General features: G+C 57.5%; 1 protein-coding gene across 2 annotated transcripts in view; it reads left to right on the forward strand.

The window, feature by feature from the left end:
* The window catches only part of MRC2 (mannose receptor C-type 2), a 53,142-nt gene that overhangs the window by 29,439 nt on the left and 6,103 nt on the right, over window positions 1–17,600 (forward strand). For both annotated transcript variants that reach the window (XM_082602914.1, XM_082602915.1), the window contains exons 2-20: window positions 1,102–1,503; window positions 2,183–2,356; window positions 2,561–2,725; window positions 2,889–3,002; window positions 3,507–3,653; window positions 6,549–6,737; window positions 6,866–7,020; window positions 8,139–8,246; window positions 10,051–10,166; window positions 11,030–11,178; window positions 11,825–12,042; window positions 12,746–12,888; window positions 13,982–14,084; window positions 14,350–14,488; window positions 14,601–14,639; window positions 14,899–15,059; window positions 15,147–15,214; window positions 15,933–16,033; window positions 16,335–16,471. In XM_082602914.1, coding sequence (XP_082459040.1) covers window positions 1,102–1,503; window positions 2,183–2,356; window positions 2,561–2,725; window positions 2,889–3,002; window positions 3,507–3,653; window positions 6,549–6,737; window positions 6,866–7,020; window positions 8,139–8,246; window positions 10,051–10,166; window positions 11,030–11,178; window positions 11,825–12,042; window positions 12,746–12,888; window positions 13,982–14,084; window positions 14,350–14,488; window positions 14,601–14,639; window positions 14,899–15,059; window positions 15,147–15,214; window positions 15,933–16,033; window positions 16,335–16,471 — 2,828 coding nt within the window. The remainder of the gene's footprint in view (window positions 1–1,101; window positions 1,504–2,182; window positions 2,357–2,560; window positions 2,726–2,888; window positions 3,003–3,506; window positions 3,654–6,548; window positions 6,738–6,865; window positions 7,021–8,138; window positions 8,247–10,050; window positions 10,167–11,029; window positions 11,179–11,824; window positions 12,043–12,745; window positions 12,889–13,981; window positions 14,085–14,349; window positions 14,489–14,600; window positions 14,640–14,898; window positions 15,060–15,146; window positions 15,215–15,932; window positions 16,034–16,334; window positions 16,472–17,600) is intronic.

Below are 17,600 nucleotides of genomic sequence, written 5' to 3' on the forward strand. Positions count from 1 at the left end.
AGCTAAGGAACAAGAAGGAGGTGGTGAAACGCGGGTGTCACAGAGACCTGGGTTTGTTTACTGGCTGTTTGGTACCCTGAGTGGGTCACTTCACAGCTCAAACTCATGTCAATTTCATCCTTTCTCTCTCCCTTTCTCTCAACACTTTAAGATATAACAACAGCTTTGAGATACAATTCACATATTGTAAAACTCACCCATTTAAAATGTGCCTTTAAATGGGTTTTAGTATGTTCACAGAATTGTGCAACTGTCATGACAATCTAATTTTAGCACATTTTCATCACCCCCCCAAAGAAACGCTGTACCTTTCCCCAGTTACTCCTCATTCCCATCACCCCAACCCAGCCCCAGGCAACCATTGATCTACCTCCTATACATTTAAATCTAGATTTCTTCATCTGTAAAGTAGGTGTGCAGGGGGCAGGTTGGATTTCAATGTCTTTCATAGAGTGTCTGCTCAGTGAGGTGATGGGTGAGAAGATGCAGGATTGGGGAAGCCAGAGAGCTAAGCTCTGTCTAAAATCTAAGGAGTGAGATGGTTATGGGACGTGAATGGTTGGGTTTTGCTGGGGGTGGGTGTGGCGAGTGGTTTGGGAAGATTCTAATTGAGAGGAAAAGATGGAGCCACGGCATCTGAGGAGCAGGAGGAAAGAGTGAGACAAAACGATTCCAGGCTGGAGAACTCTGGCGGGAAAACAACGCTGTGTAACGGAGGTTGGGATAAAGGTTGCAGCGTGGTGTGTAATGTGAACACTTTCACCGTCCTCATAAGATCTTCAGAAAAGTCAACAGTTCCCAACTTGCCATATAGAGTTGGGTTTGCTTTAGCGGGGTGGGACGGAAGGCTGAGTCCTGCCTTCAGGTGGCATGAGGCTAGAACAGAGGCTGGTCGCGCAGGCTCTGCCTTGACTGGGCACGGGGACAGCGGTGCCTCTTGCCAACACCCAAGGGGCCAGTAGTGAAGACTGAGTGATTTATCATATGAGAGAAGGCTCACAACCCAGCACCAGGATCATGGTCAGTGTCTGCCGGCGGCCTGGCCGTCAAGGGCGGCCAGGAGACCCCTGTGATGGCCTCGTGTCCTGCCTTCCCTTCCAGAACCCAACGTCTTCCTCATCTTCAGCCATGGACTGCAGGGCTGCCTGGAGACCCAAGGTGGGCAAGTCCGAGTCTCCCCAGCCTGCAATGCCAGCCTTCCTGCCCAGCGCTGGAAGTGGGTCTCCCGAAACCGGCTCTTCAACCTGGGCACCATGCAGTGCCTGGGCACAGGCTGGCCGGGCACCAACACCACTGCCTCCCTGGGCATGTACGAGTGTGACCGGGAGGCACTGAATCTTCGCTGGCACTGTCGCACACTGGGTGACCAGCTGTCCCTGCTCCTGGGGGGCCGTTCCAGCAACACATCCAAGGCTGGCACCCCTGAGCGCGGCGACCAGACCCGCAGTGGCCAGTGGCGCATCTACGGCAGCGATGAGGATCTGTGTGCTCGGCCCTACTATGGTGAGAGGCTGCTGGCAGGGCAGGGCTGGGGCTCCTCATGCCCGGGGCCTAGAGCCACAAGGGCAGAGGCTGGGGTGACAAAACCTTGGCCTCCGCAGACCTCTGGCAGTCACCTCTTTCATTGCAATGGGAAGCATTTTGGAATAATTGAGAAAATGAACTTCAAAGCATATAATTTGCTTTTTAAAAAATTACAAAGTTAATACACTCTTGTAAAGACCTCAGACAGTACAACAGGGTATAACGTAAAATCAAATGAGAAATCCCTTCCCCCAGGCCCACTCTTCAGGGGAGACCCCAGGGTAATCCTCCGCAGGTGTCTTGATCCCCATTTTGCAAGGGTGAACAGGAACCAGAGTCACCCAGTGAGGGGGGCCTTTCCTGGTGGGCAGTTTCATCCTAAGGGTCCTTTTCTGGGAGTTCCAAGATAGAATTTGGCGTGAGGGGCACTGCGGAGCCCCCTTCCCAGCCCTATGGGATGAGCGGTAGGACCTCTCCCAGGCTCCTGGGCTGACCTGACGGCAGAGGGAGCGTTAAAGCCACAGTCTGGTGCCACTGCCTCTCCGCCTCTCTGCTGACCCCTGCCCACCCCGGCTCCCAGGGTTATAGCGGGTTTTGTCTGAGGGATAGGCAGCCTCTGAGGTCCAGATGCCAAGGTCTTGGCTCCCCTCTCCTGCAGAGGTCTACACCATCCAGGGCAACTCCCACGGGAAGCCGTGCACCATCCCCTTCAAGTATGACAACCAGTGGTTCCACGGCTGCACCAGCACAGGCCGCGAGGACGGGCACCTGTGGTGCGCCACCACCCAGGACTACGGCAAGGACGAGCGCTGGGGCTTCTGCCCTATCAAGAGTGAGAGCGGAGCGGGCGGGGCTGGCGGGAGGCGGGCCCTGGGGGGCGCGTGCGGGTGGCGGAACTTGCGGGGTAGAGTGGGAAGTGGCCTCTCCTCGGAGCACGGGGCAGCCTGCGTGGGGTCTCTGCACTCCTGGAGGGACCCCCGTGGGCCCTGCAGGAGAGGGCTGGGGAGGGACCCACATTCCGCTGTCGTGGTGGCAGGTAACGACTGTGAGACCTTCTGGGACAAGGACCAGCTGACGGACAGCTGCTATCAGTTTAACTTCCAGTCCACGCTGTCCTGGAGGGAGGCCTGGGCCAGCTGTGAGCAACAGGGGGCGGATCTGCTGAGCATCACGGAGATCCATGAGCAGACCTACATCAACGGTGAGGCTGGGGCGGGCGGGGGGCAGGCGCCTGAGACCTGCCCCACCTTTGGAGGAACCTGAGCCCTTTCTGCTGGTGGGGGTGAGGATGCTGGTGGTGGGGCAGGGGGTGGAGGGCCAGGGATGGGGCGGCCTCCTCCTCACTGTCGCCATCTTGCTGTCAGGGCTGCTCACTGGCTATAGCTCCACACTGTGGATTGGCCTTAACGACCTGGACACCAGCGGAGGCTGGCAGTGGTCGGACAACTCGCCTCTCAAGTACCTCAACTGGGAGAGTGGTGAGGCGCGGGGTTCGGGGCGCAGGGCGGCCAGGGGACCACCGCACAGGCGCTTGGTCTCCTGTTTACTCCTTCGCTGGTACCCTACTCCAGGAGAGCAGTGAGGGTGGGGGCAGATTTCCACTCCCTTGTGGACTGGGCGCCACTGGTCCATGGCGTGTGTTGTCTGAATTAGGAACCGATGCCCTTTCCTCGGGGCACAGGGCCTGGGAGGGGGACTCGATCTTATTCTCCACGCACCCCTTCAGCCGCGGGCACCGGGGCACTGAGCGCACCAGCAGCCTGGCCAGGGCGGGGCGGGCGGCCGGGCGGGCGGGGCTGGAACGGGTTGCTGCGCAGAGGCTCCAGGACCACGTGGGCCCAGGGGAGGCAGCAGGAGGGCGGGGCGCTGGGCATCCGAGCGGGCTTAGGTCTCCCGAGGGAGCACGAGGTTCGGGGTGGGGCTCCCCGGCCAGGGGGTGAGTTTGTCTCGCCTGGGGCGCTGGCGCCCTGCCCTCCCCACAGATCAGCCGGACAACCCGAGCGAGGAGAACTGCGGAGTGATCCGCACGGAGTCGTCGGGCGGCTGGCAGAACCGGGACTGCAGCATCGCGCTGCCCTACGTCTGCAAGAAGAAGCCCAATGCCACGGCCGCCGAGCCCCCGCCTCCCGGTGAGCCGGGCAGCCGCGGGGCGTGGGTGGGGCTCTCAGGGCCGCCGCCGCCGGCGGCCCAGCCTCCCAGCACAGGGGGCTCTGATCCCCTCTATTCTTTAATGGTTCAGCTGAAGTCTGAACAAACTGAAAGGTGCCATTAATTCGTTCCGGGAACGTTCGTTGAGCACAGTGTTCAATGCCTCCTGACTCACCGTGTCCTCGCGGGGGTCACGGTCTGCCGGAGGTGCCAGACATCTCAACATTCAATTGGAATACCCTGAGTTATGTGCTATTATAAAACACATGTATAATAAATATCAGAGGGGCCTAGAGAAGAAATTGATTAAGCTCCAGAGACTTAAGGAGGGTTTCCTGGAAGTGACATTGGATTTGGGCCCTTCAGGTTGAGTGTAAGTTTAAAAAGGCATAAAGACGTGTGAGGGAAGGGCATTCCTGGCAGAGGGGACTGCAGGTGCAAAGGCACGGAGGCCCGGAGGCCCGGAAGTTCACAGCAGCTTTAAGGACGGGGAGTATTGCTCCCTAACTAAGGGTTAGAGTATAGGCGCTAACTACTTAAAGTATGGGCCGCCCTCCAGCAGCACAGCGTCACCTTCCCAGGTGATGTTATAAATGCTTGTTATAAATGTAGAATCTCAGGTGCCCCCCCCCCCAATTAATTGAATTAGAACCTGCATTTCCCAAGATCCTTAGGCGATTCATGTGCAGGTACAGTTTGAAAAGTACTGGATTACAGGGCATGGGAACAAGAACAGTTCAGAAAGGCAGGTTGCAGCCAGTTGCTGAAGGATCTTGGCTTCTGGGTGAAATTTGGGTGGGGCCGGGTAGGCTGTGGGAGCCTTTGCAGACTTTTAAGGCAGGGAGTGTCTTGCTCACATTTGTGATTCACCGAGACAGCTCTAGAGGCCGGCACCGCTTTGGTGTGTGGCCTTGGGTCGGCAGCTTAGTCTCAGAGGTGCAAATTGAGGATAAACTCAAACCCATTGCAGGGTTGCCCTAAGGCCGGAGACCTGGCCTGGCTTAAAGGAGCATCTCCTTAGGTTGGAGGGGCTACTGCAGGAGTCCAGTAGCCATGGGGTGAAGACGGGATTTGCACAAGGAAAATACAGCAAAACCAGAAAAAAATCCACAGAACAGAAAGTGAGAGCTTACAGAGCAAAACTTTTGCTTCTGACCATTGAAGTGTTGCCAAAGGTTGATTCAGGGCCACTGGCCACCACCGTGTCTCCTCACCCCCTTGGGGGTCAGGAGCAAAGGTTTAAAACATTGGCACCCACATCTAGGGCACCTCACCTCCAGCTCAGGGGGAGCCTGGGGCAGGCACCAGTTCCAGGGCTTCCCTTTCTGAAAGGAGGGCCACAGGGCCAGTGTGGGCAGGCCTCTCTGTGGCCCCCATCGGGACGGGCCCCTCACCGAGTCCTCTGCCCAGTGTGGCTGCTGTGGGGAGTTCTCCTCTGGGGCCTCACGGACCTGCAGGTATGTGTCTAGCCGTGGATTTCCTCTTTCATCCTGGCCCACATCTCTCTGCACGAGGTATATGTACTAAGCAGTTTCTCGGGTGGTTCTGCCTTCCGGGACTCATCCCTCAAAGCATGTCATTTTAGAGGCAGGTGCCATCACGCCCCCAAAGCGCCCTCATTTCCTAAGCTCCCTCCTTCCTACAGCCCTTGGGTCTGCACACCCACTGAACTCTTCTGTCCAAGTAGGCAGCCTTGGGTCTTAGCTCAGCGGCTGACAAGAGATGATCGATAGGTCTTGAGCCAAGGAGGGAGCCTGCTCAGACTCTCAGCCCTTCCCCACTCTGCCAGGTCTCCAAGAGACAGTATGGTTGGACCCTGGAGCATCTCCCAGGATGGAGTGGATCCCAGTGGGGCGATGCTTCAAGTGGGTACATGCTTTCTTGCCCAGCCAGCAGAATCCTGTCCAAGCCTGATGTTGTGGGTGGTTTGGTAAAGTCTTGTTTTCTCTTGCCAAGACCCAAGTGAGAGCTTGTTTGCATCAGGTGCCTGCGGACCCTGATCCCTAGAGGGTGATCTTGAAATGCATGGAAATGGGAGTGAGGAAGGGCCTAAGACCGGTTGGTTTCTCAGCCCTAGGATTCAGGGAGAGGAGCCTGGGGGGGTGGGGTGGCGGGGGGGAAGGAGCAAGAGTAAAAATCCCAGCCAGGGGATGCCTGCCAGGCAGCGGTGACTTCACAAGCTGCTGATCTCGGAGGCCCCATTTCCCCACCGCCTTCATCCCGGACTGATGGAGCCACACTCCATAGACATTCTTTGAGACAATGACGGCTGTGTCATTTTTTTCTTTTTTTTTTTTTTGCGGTACGTGGGCCTCTCACTGTTGTGGCCTCTCCCGTTGCGGAGCACAGGCTCCAGACGCGCAGGCTCAGTGGCCATGGCTCACGGGCCTAGACGCTCTGCGGCATGTGGGATCTTCCCGGACCGGGGCACGAACCCGTGACCCCTGCATCGGCAGACGGACTCTCAACCACTGCGCCACCAGGGAAGCCCACGGCTGTGTCATTTATTAAGTGAGGTGGACATGAGCTAAGTTGTAATCTTACAGCAGGAAGCCCCATTTACAGAGGAGGAAACTGAGGCTCCTGGAGCTGGTCTGTCCTGAATCCCCGTCCATCTCTCTGTGAGAGCCCCAGCTTGTGGGGGCCGTCCTGTCTTGGGTGGAATCTGCCATCACCTCCTGGGGCTCCAGCCACCCTGAGGGTTTTGTCTTTTCAGCATCATTCAGTATTCAGACCTGTCCTCGTGGGAAGAGCGGATCTGTGACAGGTTTGGGGAGGAGGTGACTTCCAGGCCCCTGCCTGTGTTGACACCCAGTGGGTCGGTTCCCGGGCTGGGCAGCTCGGTCCCTGAGCAGCGGCCTCTCTGGTGTCCGCAGACGTGTGGGCCAATGTGAAGGTGGAGTGCGAGCCCAGCTGGCAGCCCTTCCAGGGCCACTGCTACCGCCTGCAGGCTGAGAAACGCAGCTGGCAGGAGTCCAAGAAGATGTGTCTGCGGGGCGGGGGTGACCTGCTCAGCATCCACAGCATGGCTGAGCTGGAGTTCATCACCAAGCAGATCAAGCAGGGTGAGCGGCTGCTTCCCCCACCCCCATCCCATCCGCCCGGAGGCTCAGGGACTGTCCCTCCCTCCCCTGCCAGTGACTGAGGCTGACCTCCTGATGTCCCCTCTCCCCTCTCCTCGGCCGCACCCCAGAGGTGGAGGAGCTGTGGATCGGTCTTAACGATATGAAACTGCAGATGAATTTTGAGTGGTCCGACGGGAGCCTCGTGAGCTTCACCCACTGGCACCCTTTTGAGCCCAACAACTTCCGGGACAGCCTGGAGGACTGTGTCACCATCTGGGGGCCGGTGAGAACCCCCTCTCCCTATCACGGGGCCCCCAAACCTATCCTCAGTTTCCTCATCTGTCAGTGGAACTCTAACGGCGCCAACCTCAGAGGGCCACTGGGAGGATTAAAGGAGTTAATTCTTGTGAAGCCTTAGGATGGTGCCTGGTGCGATCTTGGTCTCTTGCCAGCTGCACTTCCCCGCCTGCAGGTGGCGTCAGAACTCACATTATGTGGACATGCTCCGCAGGCAGGACTGCTCGGTGCCAGCCCTACCCAGCCCAGGGTCCTGTCCCCTCAAGAAGTGATGGAGCTGTGACTATTTGCCATGGCTTTGGCTCAGACAGTGTGGGTGGATGAAGGAATGGATCCAGGGCTTCAAGCAGAGATAAGTCTGGCCCTTAAAGAATGGACAAAGCTGTAGGGACAGACTACTTAACTCCAGAGACAGGGCATTCTGCCGTGAGATACAGCCAACAGTGCCAGCGACTGTGGAGACATCTGGCTTAGAGGATGCTATTTAAAACTTTATGAACAATTATTTATTGAGCATCTGCTATGTGCCAGGCATTCTCCTGGGGGCTGGGACATATGAACACCTCTGCCCTCCAGATGCAGCTCAAGGCAGACAAAAACTGCTGGCTGGGTGCCCTGGACACAGGAGGGCTAAGGCAGTTAGGAGGGGCCGAGGACTAAGTTCCTCTTCAGCTGCATCAGCTGAGGTGAGGGTCTGGGCACACGGCCCCTGCTCACCTTGGATCTGCAGGTACTGGCTGGACGCCTTGCCGAACTGGGAATCTCATTTGTCCTGCTAACAGTCTTAGCCAGCTTGTCCTTGATGTTTATGAAATGAGCTGTAAGTAATTTAAAAGAGCACCTTTTTCCATTTAGACGGTGCTTGTCGAAGTTTCGAGGCAGTTGCACATCAGCTCTGTGTGCTCTCATCAGCACTGTGAGGCTTGTAGCACTAATCCTGCTCCCCCCCCATTTTCCAGCCTAGAGCACAGAGAGGTCAAGCTTCTTGCTCAGAATCACACAGCAAGTCAGAGGCACGGCCAGGTCTGGAAACCGGGTTCACTGAAGGGGTTTGGGAGATTTGGGGGAGATAGATTGAGACTCCCCCTTACCCTGTGTCCCTAGGAAGGTCGCTGGAATGACAGTCCCTGTAACCAGTCCCTGCCATCCATCTGCAAGAAAGCAGGCCAGCTGAGCCAGGGGGCCGCTGAGGAGGACCATGGCTGCCGGAAGGTGAGGGTGCTTCTGGAGCTGCCCCGGGTGAGGCCAACCAGAGGGGCTCCCAGGGGCAGGAGGGCGGGTGAAAGCCCGCAGCCTCCCATGGCATCGTCCCTTCCTCGGCATGCCCCCTCCTCCGCTCTCCAAACTTCTCCGTCCCAGGAGAAGTGATGTTGGATGAGGTGGGGTGGGGGGGAGAAGCTGTTGGGAAGAAGCAGAGCTCCCCCGCCACCCCTAGCCCTGAGCCCCCCTCCATGGAAAGCCACGGAGAATCCGGAGGTGGCGGTGGGCGGGCCCCCCAGTCTGGTTCAGTCATCCCCTGAGTGGAGGCTGCTGGGGAGACCCTGGCCCTCTGTGCACCCCAGCCCCATTTTCCCACCTCACTTGCTGGCATAGCGTGTGCTTGTCTGTCTCCTCAGGAGGAATGGGGCCATCCTGTGTCTCCGTCCCTGGGCTCTAGCCCCAGGGAGGGAAGGGATTAGGACTGAATGGGGGGAATGAATCAGCCGGGGGCAGGGGGGAGGTTGAAGGTATGAAAGAGGGTGAGGGTGGGCGATGGATCTGTTTCCCTCGTCCAGCCGCCTGCCCGCCCCACCCCTCGCCGCCCCAGAGGAGCAGGGGTGTGAGCAGTGTGGACACACATGGGGAGGCTGCTCATCAAGGCCACTTGGTGTTTTGGCCCCTGGTGGCTCCATCTGCAGAGGCCACACTCACATACACACATACGCACATAGACACACGCAATATACACATACACATAAACACACATAAACACATAATACACACACATACACACAAATACATGCACATGTACACATACACATAAACACACATAATACACGTACACATGTATACATACACATGTACACATACACACAGGCACATGCATACACACACACACACACACGCCACTTTCTCCTCTGCGCTGGTTCCTGCCCTGGGGGCTGCCTTGCTCTCTCTCCCAAGCTCCAGCCCCCACCCCCAGGGATCCCACTTGAAGGCTTCCTGGAGGCAGAGGCCCTGGCAGGCACCTGGTGTCATCTTAGGAGAAGCAGGGCTGTGGCAGGGACAGACACAACCTCTGTGGTGTGGGTTCCGGTCTGGGCTCCGCCTGCACTGTCTGTACAAAATCAAGCCACGTAATTCTGAGCCTCAGGTCCTTACCTGCAAGGCAAGAGCAGAGAGGCCCTCAGGGTGGCCCAGGGGACAAGGGGTCGGTGGGGTGAAGCCTCCCCGGCCTCATGGGGGCGGGGGTAGCGAGCCAGCCGTGTAGGAGGGGTGGTCTCTCTTCTGCAGCTTTGCTGCCCCTCGCCGAGGGTCTGTCCCCCGCTGCTCGTGGGCCAGGCGCATCCTCTGTGTACTCCAGCTTTTCCAGGCCCCTGAGGATTACCCAGCCCCCTCCACATCCTGGCAGCTCTCCCAGCTTTTTGGCTCTGGTTTCCCAGCCAACTGGCAGTTTTCCCACTGCGTCTCTTGGTTCAAACACCCAAGAGAGGAATCCGGTGGGCCACTCATCTTTCTTGGCCAGGCCACAGGCCGGGTGACTGGCTGTCTCCCAGTCAGCCACCCGTGGGCCGTGCTTACACCCTGGGCCTGGCAGTTGTGGGTAACAGTAGGGGAGGGGAGTGTGGCGTGACAAGGTGCAGAACACAGCACAGGAAGAGCCGGCTCTGGTGTCAGACCAGTCCCCTCTGTTCTGTGCCCAAGCCTGCAGAAAATTCAGCGGTGCCACTGATGGCACCTGCACCCCAGGATTTATGGGTGAGAGAGGAGAGTCCTCCCCCCAGACACCCCTTTTCTGCCCACTCTCTTGAGCCAGGGTTGGACGTGGCACAGCCCATCCTGCTACTGGCTGGGAGAGGACCAGGTGACCTACAGTGAGGCCCGGCGCCTGTGCACCGACCACGGCTCTCAGCTGGTCACCATCACCAACAGGTACAGGAGAGGGACCAGCCCTCCCCTATGTCCTGGCCTAATGTGGTCCCTCCTCCAAACGGGGCAGCATCCTGCCATCAAGTGCAGAGGGACTCGAGTCCTTTGAGCTTCAACAGCCTCCAGGGCCTTTTTCTAATATTGTCACCAGAATGACTCCTGTTTATTAAGCGACCCCAGCATGGGACAGGTCCTGGGCAGGGGCAGGAACAGGCATAGGTGTGGGCTGGATCCCCCAAAGAGATCTTGGCCGTGTCTGATTTTCTTTCTCCTCAGCAAGGCATGGAGGTGAAGACAGTAGCAGGGGAGCTGGGTTGCTGTGTGTCAGCTTCAGGGTCCCCAGGGGTCCCCACTTCCCTGAGCAAGTTTCTTTTTTAAAGCATTTCTTAATTTTTTTTAATTAATTTAATTTATTTTATTTATTTTTGGCTGCATTGGGTCTTCATTGCTGTGCACGGGTTTTCTCTAGTTGCAGCGAGCAGGGGCTACTCTTTGTTGCGGTGGGCGGGCTTCTCATTGCAGTGGCTTCTCTTGTTGTGGAGCACGGGCCCTAGGCGCGCGGGCTTCAGTAGTTGTGGCACGCGGGCTTCCCTAGTTGTGGCTCGCGGGCTGTAGAGCGCAGGCTCAGTAGTTGTGGCTCATAGGCTTAGTTGCTCTGCGGCATGTGGGATCTTCCCTGACCAGGGCTCGAACCCTTGTCCCCTGCGTTGGCAGGCAGATTATTAACCATTGCGCCACCCGGGGAGCCCCCTGAGCAAGTTTCTGATTGGGTGCAGCACCCAGGCTCCTGGAGCAGGGCGTTTGGCCTGTAGCCCAGGGAGTGGTGGGGGCCGATCTCCCTGCCTCGACCAGCCTCTCTCCTGCAGGTTCGAGCAGGCCTTTGTCAGCAGCCTCATCTACAACTGGGATGGCGAGTACTTCTGGACGGCCCTGCAGGACCTCAACTTCACTGGCTCCTTCCGCTGGCTCAGCGGGGATGAGGTCATGTACACCCACTGGAACCGGGACCAGCCTGGTGAGCCCCTCCTCCACAGCGCCCGCTCAGCCCCCTTCTTGGACTTTCCTTGGTGAAGCCAGGAGGCTGCGGTGGACCAGCCCTGCCACGACCGAGACCCAGGGCTTCATAGGAAACAGATCATTTGTACAGTGTGGTGATGTGGTTATAGGAGGACAGGCTCTGGAGCCAAACTGCCCAGCTCAGATCCTGACTGTGCAGTTTATTAGCTGTGCATCTTTGAGCCTCAGTTTCCTCATCTGTCCAATGGGGATAATGGTACTTTCCTCACAGGGTTGACATGAGGCTTGAATGGGTTAATACATGTAAAGCCCTTAAAGTAGTGAGCATACAAGTGTTCGCTATTACTATTACCATTTTAAATTCATCGTCTTTTTTAACCTTTTCAAGAACCTGATGAGGCAGATGATGAAACAGGCTCAGAGAGGTTAAGCAAGTTGCCTAAGGTCTCACAGGAGCAAACATAGAGCTAGGCCTCTGCCCCCATTTCCTTCCTCCCCATTGGGCCCTGACTCCACAGAGCACGTCCCTGCAGAGATGGCTAAGCTGATTCCCGGTGCGAGGACAGTGGTGGTGCCCCTCGGGGATGTGAGGGAGGAGTGGTGAGTCCTCTTCAGCATGTGGGTCTCCCTTCTCCCTCCTCCAGGGTACAGCCGTGGGGGCTGCGTGGCCCTGGCCACGGGCAGCGCCATGGGGCTGTGGGAGGTGAAGAACTGCACATCGTTCCGGGCTCGCTACATCTGCCGGCAGAGCCTGGGCACGCCAGTGACGCCTGAGCTGCCTGGGCCAGACCCCACACCCAGCCTCACCGGCGCCTGCCCCCAGGGCTGGGGCTCAGACCCCAAACTCCGGCACTGCTATAAGGTAGGCAGCCTGTTGGCCTGGAGTCGGGGGAGAGGAACAAGAGCAAAGAGGCAGCATTCCTGGCAGGGTGGGTGGCCCCAGTGGGATCCAGCCATGATCCAGGCAGGCGGGCCCCGGAGAAACTTACAGACAACAGACAGAGGTACTTTCTGTTGAAGCCCTTTTGTCAGTGGCATCTGAGGCCTGGTGCCTAGTAGGTGCTCAATAAATATTTGAGGAATTGAAAAAACCACAGAGACCATCGGTTGCGGAGGTTCCCAAATGTTGGGGCCAGGCTGGCTGCTCTTTAGAATTGCCTGGGGAGCCCGATTTAAACAAATCTTCCAGGCTGTCACTATGGAGATTGGGATTCAGTGGGTTGTAGTGGGGCTTGGTAATCTGTGTTTTTAAACCCTGCAGGGTTTGGGAGCCACTGAGGTAGTCCAGGGTCTTTTAATTACAGGAAGAAGCTGAAGTCCAGGAAGGGGAAGGGGCTTGCCCACAGCAAACTGTGGCTCTGCTGGGATAAGAGCCCTGATTGCCCCGCTGGTTAGGGGGAGCATCTCTGGGAGATGGCTGTGCCAGTTTCCCTCCCCTGGGGCTCCCTCTCTGATGAGCAGGATTGTCCAGTGAGGCCCCAGCCCCCTTCCCCACTCATGTCCTGGGAGGGCAGGTGTCCCGTGGGGAGCTGGGCTGGGGAACAGCTTGGACTCTGCCCCTGCAGGTGTTCAGCGCAGAGCGGCTGCAGGACAAGAAGAGCTGGGTCCAGGCCCAGAGGGCCTGCCAGGAGCTGGGGGCCCAGCTGCTGAGCCTGGCCAGCTATGAGGAGGAGCACTTCGTGGCCAATATGCTCAACAAGATCTTCGGGTACTGAGCCTGGGGTGGTGGCCCATGTGCACATGAGTTGGGCTCTTGCTTTTGCTGGGCAGGGTGAAGGCGACCCCAGGGCGGTCGGTTCCAGGGCTTGGAATGACCTGTGCATCTGCTACTAATGCGAGGCCCATCCTGACCCCCCCTCAAGTAACCCTGGTCTCCCTGGAGTCAGAGACCCTGGGTTGCTCACCAGAGCCAGCAACACCCCCTGAGACTCACAGACTTTTACACAAGTAACCGCCCTCACCATCCCTCCTTCTCCATGGCAAAATCTCCAAGCTGATCCAAGTGAGCGCCCCCTCCTGCAACCCTACACCATCCCATAATAGCCCACACTTTCTCAATAAACAGCTATTTCTGAGAGACAGGAATAGAAAGGCTACAAAAGTGAGCATCTACCCACGGGGTCCCTCCAGATCCCTGTCTCTGTCCTGTGGGTTCCTATGACATACAGCCCTACAGTTCCTGAGCCTTGGGAAAAATCCAAATGGATCCAGGCTTCCTGACATCTTAATTCCAGGGATATCTCCTCCCAGCAAACAGCACAATTACATTATTTGACTAGTAATTATAATAGCTCGTGTCAGTTGCTTCTCACCATGTACCAGGTACTGCACTAAACATTTAATCCACATTCAAGACTCTTCTCAATCCTAAGTAGACATTATCCCTTGCGGGCTGTTAGAGAGGTTGGGTTATTTACCCAAGGTCACAGAGCTGGTCCCTGGGTGACCCAGGACCGGGATCCAGGTGTATCTGATTCCACGGCCCCAGGTCTATGCACCATCCCCATCGGCTGCCTAAAGTGAAAGCCTGCAGTCTTGCTGGCAGGGCAAACCCCACCCAAAGGGAAGCAAGGAAGGGAGCCAGGCCACCTGCCCGCAGTGAGCGTGGTGCCTGGCCCAGCTAGCCCAGTTCTCTTTGGGGAGAGCTTTTTATGGGTGGCCCCAACGGTGTTTTGCCCGGTGAGTGTGAAGCCCAGATCGAGAGGCCCCAGGTCCTTGGGACTGCCCGGGTCACAACCGCAAGGGGCCCCTATAACTCTCATCCCCATGTCTTCTGTCTTCACCCCCGGGTTGTGCTAAAGTGAGTCAGAGCCTGAGATCCACGAGCAGCACTGGTTCTGGATCGGCCTGAACCGTCGAGACCCCGGAGCGGGGCAGAGCTGGCGCTGGAGCGATGGACTAGGGGTGAGGGGGTCTGGAGGAGGCGGGGCAGGTGGGCGGAGCCTGGGCGGGCGAGGTTTGGATGTGGGCGTGGTCTTTTGGAGGTGCGCGAGGTTTAGTAGAGGCAGCGCCTCTGGCCGGAGCTGGCAGGTAAGGGAAAGGGGGTGGGGACCGTCTAGCCCAGGTTGGGGGTTTCTAGCTTATGCCAGGTCTCTGGTTGGTCTGTTCTGGGGGTGGGTGCAGCCTGCGCCTGGTGCCTGAAACCCCTCTCCCCTTCCGACCTCATCAGTTCTCTTACCACAATTTCGACCGGAGCCGGCACGACGATGACGACATCCGGGGCTGTGCAGTGCTCGACCTGGCCTCCCTGCAGTGGGTAGCCATGCAGTGCGAGACGCAGTTGGACTGGATCTGCAAGATCCCTCGAGGTTGGGTGGGGCGGCGCTGGCGGACCGGGCATGGGACAAAGGGCGGAGGGGGCGGGGGTCCAGGGGAGGGTCCCCTTTCCCTGCAGCGTCTCTGTCCCTGTCGTCCCCATAGGCGCGGACGTGCGGGAGCCTGACGGCAGCAGCCCGCAAGGTGAGGCACCCCGCTCCCCACGGCGGCCCGGAGGGGGGAAGGGGCGTCACCTCCTGGGCAGGGCCTGGCCAGGGCCGAACGAAGGGGCTTAGGGGCTTGAGCCGAGGGAAAGGTGATGGGGGTATCCTACTGGCCCAGGTCGGACGGGCTCGCAGGCCCGCCTGCCTTGGCTGCCCTGGACCCGCCTTGTCCTCCTTGGGCTGGGCGGGCAGGCAGCCCCAGCCTGGCCTCCATCCCCACGCCCCCTCCGCCCCCGCAGGCCGACGGGAATGGCTGCGTTTCCAGGAGGCGGAGTATAAGTTCTTCGAGCACCACTCCACGTGGGCGCAGGCGCAGCGCATATGCACGTGGTTCCTGGCCGAGCTGGTCTCCGTGCACAGCCAGGCGGAGCTGGACTTCCTGGGGCACAACCTGCAGAAGGTGGGCAGGCTAGCGAGCAGGGAGGGCAGGCCCGGGAGCCAGGGAAAGGGCCTGCCAACCCTCACCTGCCTGCCCGGCTTCCCCTAGTTTTCTCGGGGCCAAGAGCAGCACTGGTGGATTGGCCTGCACACTTCAGAGAGCGACGGGCGCTTCAGGTGGGAGCCCTGGCAGGGCAGCGGGTGTGGATGGGCAGCGGGGCGCAGGCGTGGATGGCTACCCTCAACCCAGGCTGGAGGGAGGCAGGCAGCACAGCATACAGAGACAGGCAGATTTGGATTTGAACCCAGCCCTGCCCTCCACTGGCTATGTGGCCTTGAGCAAGTGAGTTAACCCTTCTGGGCCTCGGTTTTCTTATCTGAAAGTGAAATGAGGCCTGCCTGGTAGGATCACTGTGAGAATTAGAAATGAGGTATGTGAATCCTTAGCATGGCATCCAGCACCTTATCGGGCACTAAATAATGGCAGCTCACTGTTATGCTGGGGTCACTCATGAATAAGGTCCCCTCAGGACATGGGCAAGAACATAGGATGGTCCAGAGGGGCCTCTTTGTATTCACGGCCCACCTACCATTTGTGAGGCATGTGTGAAGGCCAGGAGCACGTGGGTGTCTGAGCATAGCACTGCCCTTGGACCCCTGCTCTGGGATCCTTAGACTTCTTTTCTAGTTAGAGAAATGGATGCCCAGGAAGGCCGGCCCTTACCTGGAGGCGCCAGGTCCTTGGGTTCTAGCTGCACTGAGCTCAGTAGCCCCACTCCTCAGCCTACGGCCACTGAGCCCCTGGTGTTGGGCTCTGGTCCCTGCCCCCTCATTGCTGCATACAGGGGAGCACGGTGCCCAGTGCTGGAGTCATCCCCGCTCGGTGCCATTGCAGATGGACAGATGGTTCCGTTATAAACTTCATCTCCTGGGCACCCGGCAAGCCTCGGCCCATCGGCAAGGACAAGAAGTGCGTGTACATGATGGCCAGCCGAGGTGAGCACAAGGTGGGGCAGAGAGGGTGCAGAAGCTGAGGGGAGGGTGGGTGTTGGGGGCAGTGAGGTGAGCCTGCACAGGGGCCCTAGGTCTCTTCTCATTCTCTCTGTTCCCACAACCCAAGAAGGGCTAGACCCAGAGAGGGGAGGGCCTGTCCCTGTGATCCAGCAGCCACAGAGGACTTGAGTTCAGAGCTGGACACAGAGACCTGAGCCCCAGCCCCACCTCCTCTCAGGGCGTGAGGCCAGGGTACTGGCAGCCATGCCCTGCCCTTGGGGTGACTGCTCTTCTCTTTCTGCAGAGGAGTGGGGGGACCAGAGGTGCATGACAGCCTTGCCCTACATCTGCAAGCGCAGCAACAGCACCAGAGAGCAGCAGCCCCCAGACCCACCACCCACAGGTGGCTGCCCCCCTGGCTGGAGCCAGTTCCTCAACAAGGTAGGAGGTGGAGAGGGGGCACCCAAGGCGAAGGCTGAGCCTCAGGAGTCCTCGCCCTTTGGCAACATCAAAGTCATGGCCTCTTGCCTGTACCCACCACCCTCTCTTCTGCATGGCCCCAGTGCCAGGGGCAGACTCCTTGGAAACTAACTCAGCGTAGTAACACCTTCTCATTCACCAGGTAATGAGGTTGCCCATATAGTTTGGTGAGTTTCCTAGATCCCGGTCGCCAAACATCTGCTTGTTTTTTTTTTTATTTTTTTGGAGGCACAGTGCAGCCTGCGAGATCTTAGTTCCCCGACCAGGGATCAAACCCGTGCCCCTGACATTGGGAGTGCAGAGTCTTAACCACTGGACCACCAGGGAAGTCCCCAAACACCTTGATAATGAATTCCTATTAAAATGTTGAACATACAAAGTACGTATGTATGCATTACATATGTGTGTGTACGTAAATATATATTTACTTACATACTAAGGTGACTGACGTCATATATCGTTAAATATACACAAGAACAAAACAATATAAAGCATGAGCTAGAGATTTTTTTTTTTTGCGGTACGCGGGCCTCTCACTGTTGTGCCCCCTCCCGTTGCGGAGCACAGGCTCTGGACGTGCAGGCTCAGCAGCCATGGCTCACGGGCCCAGCTGCTCCGCAGCACATGGAATCTTCCCGGACTGGGGCACGAACCCATGTCCCCTGCATCGGCAGACGGACTCTCAACCACTGTGCCACCAGGGAAGCCCGAGATTTTTAAATAGTATTTTTAAGTTTTCAAAATTTTCCTTTTAGTGGTATGAAAAAACTTTTGTGCTCACTCAAAATTTATCAATTATAATAATTATTACTATTTCAATAATTTTGATACGAGCAAAGTGATTGCATATACTTCATTATTTGAAAAAATCTTGGTTTGATGCTTTGTGATTCAGACTTCATGGGTCTTGTTTGAAGTTCAATTTTTTTTTTTTTTTCGGCCATGTGGCATGTGGGATCTTAGTTTCCCGACAAGGGATCGAACCCACGTCCCCTGCATTGGAAGCACAGAATCTTAACCACTGGACCGCCAGGAAATTCCCTGAAGTTCAAATTATTTTAAAACACGGATTGAAGGGTTGTTGTAGACG

This window comes from Mesoplodon mirus (assembly GCF_964341445.2).
Source record: "Mesoplodon mirus genome assembly, chromosome: 18".
NCBI lineage: Eukaryota > Metazoa > Chordata > Mammalia > Artiodactyla > Ziphiidae > Mesoplodon > Mesoplodon mirus.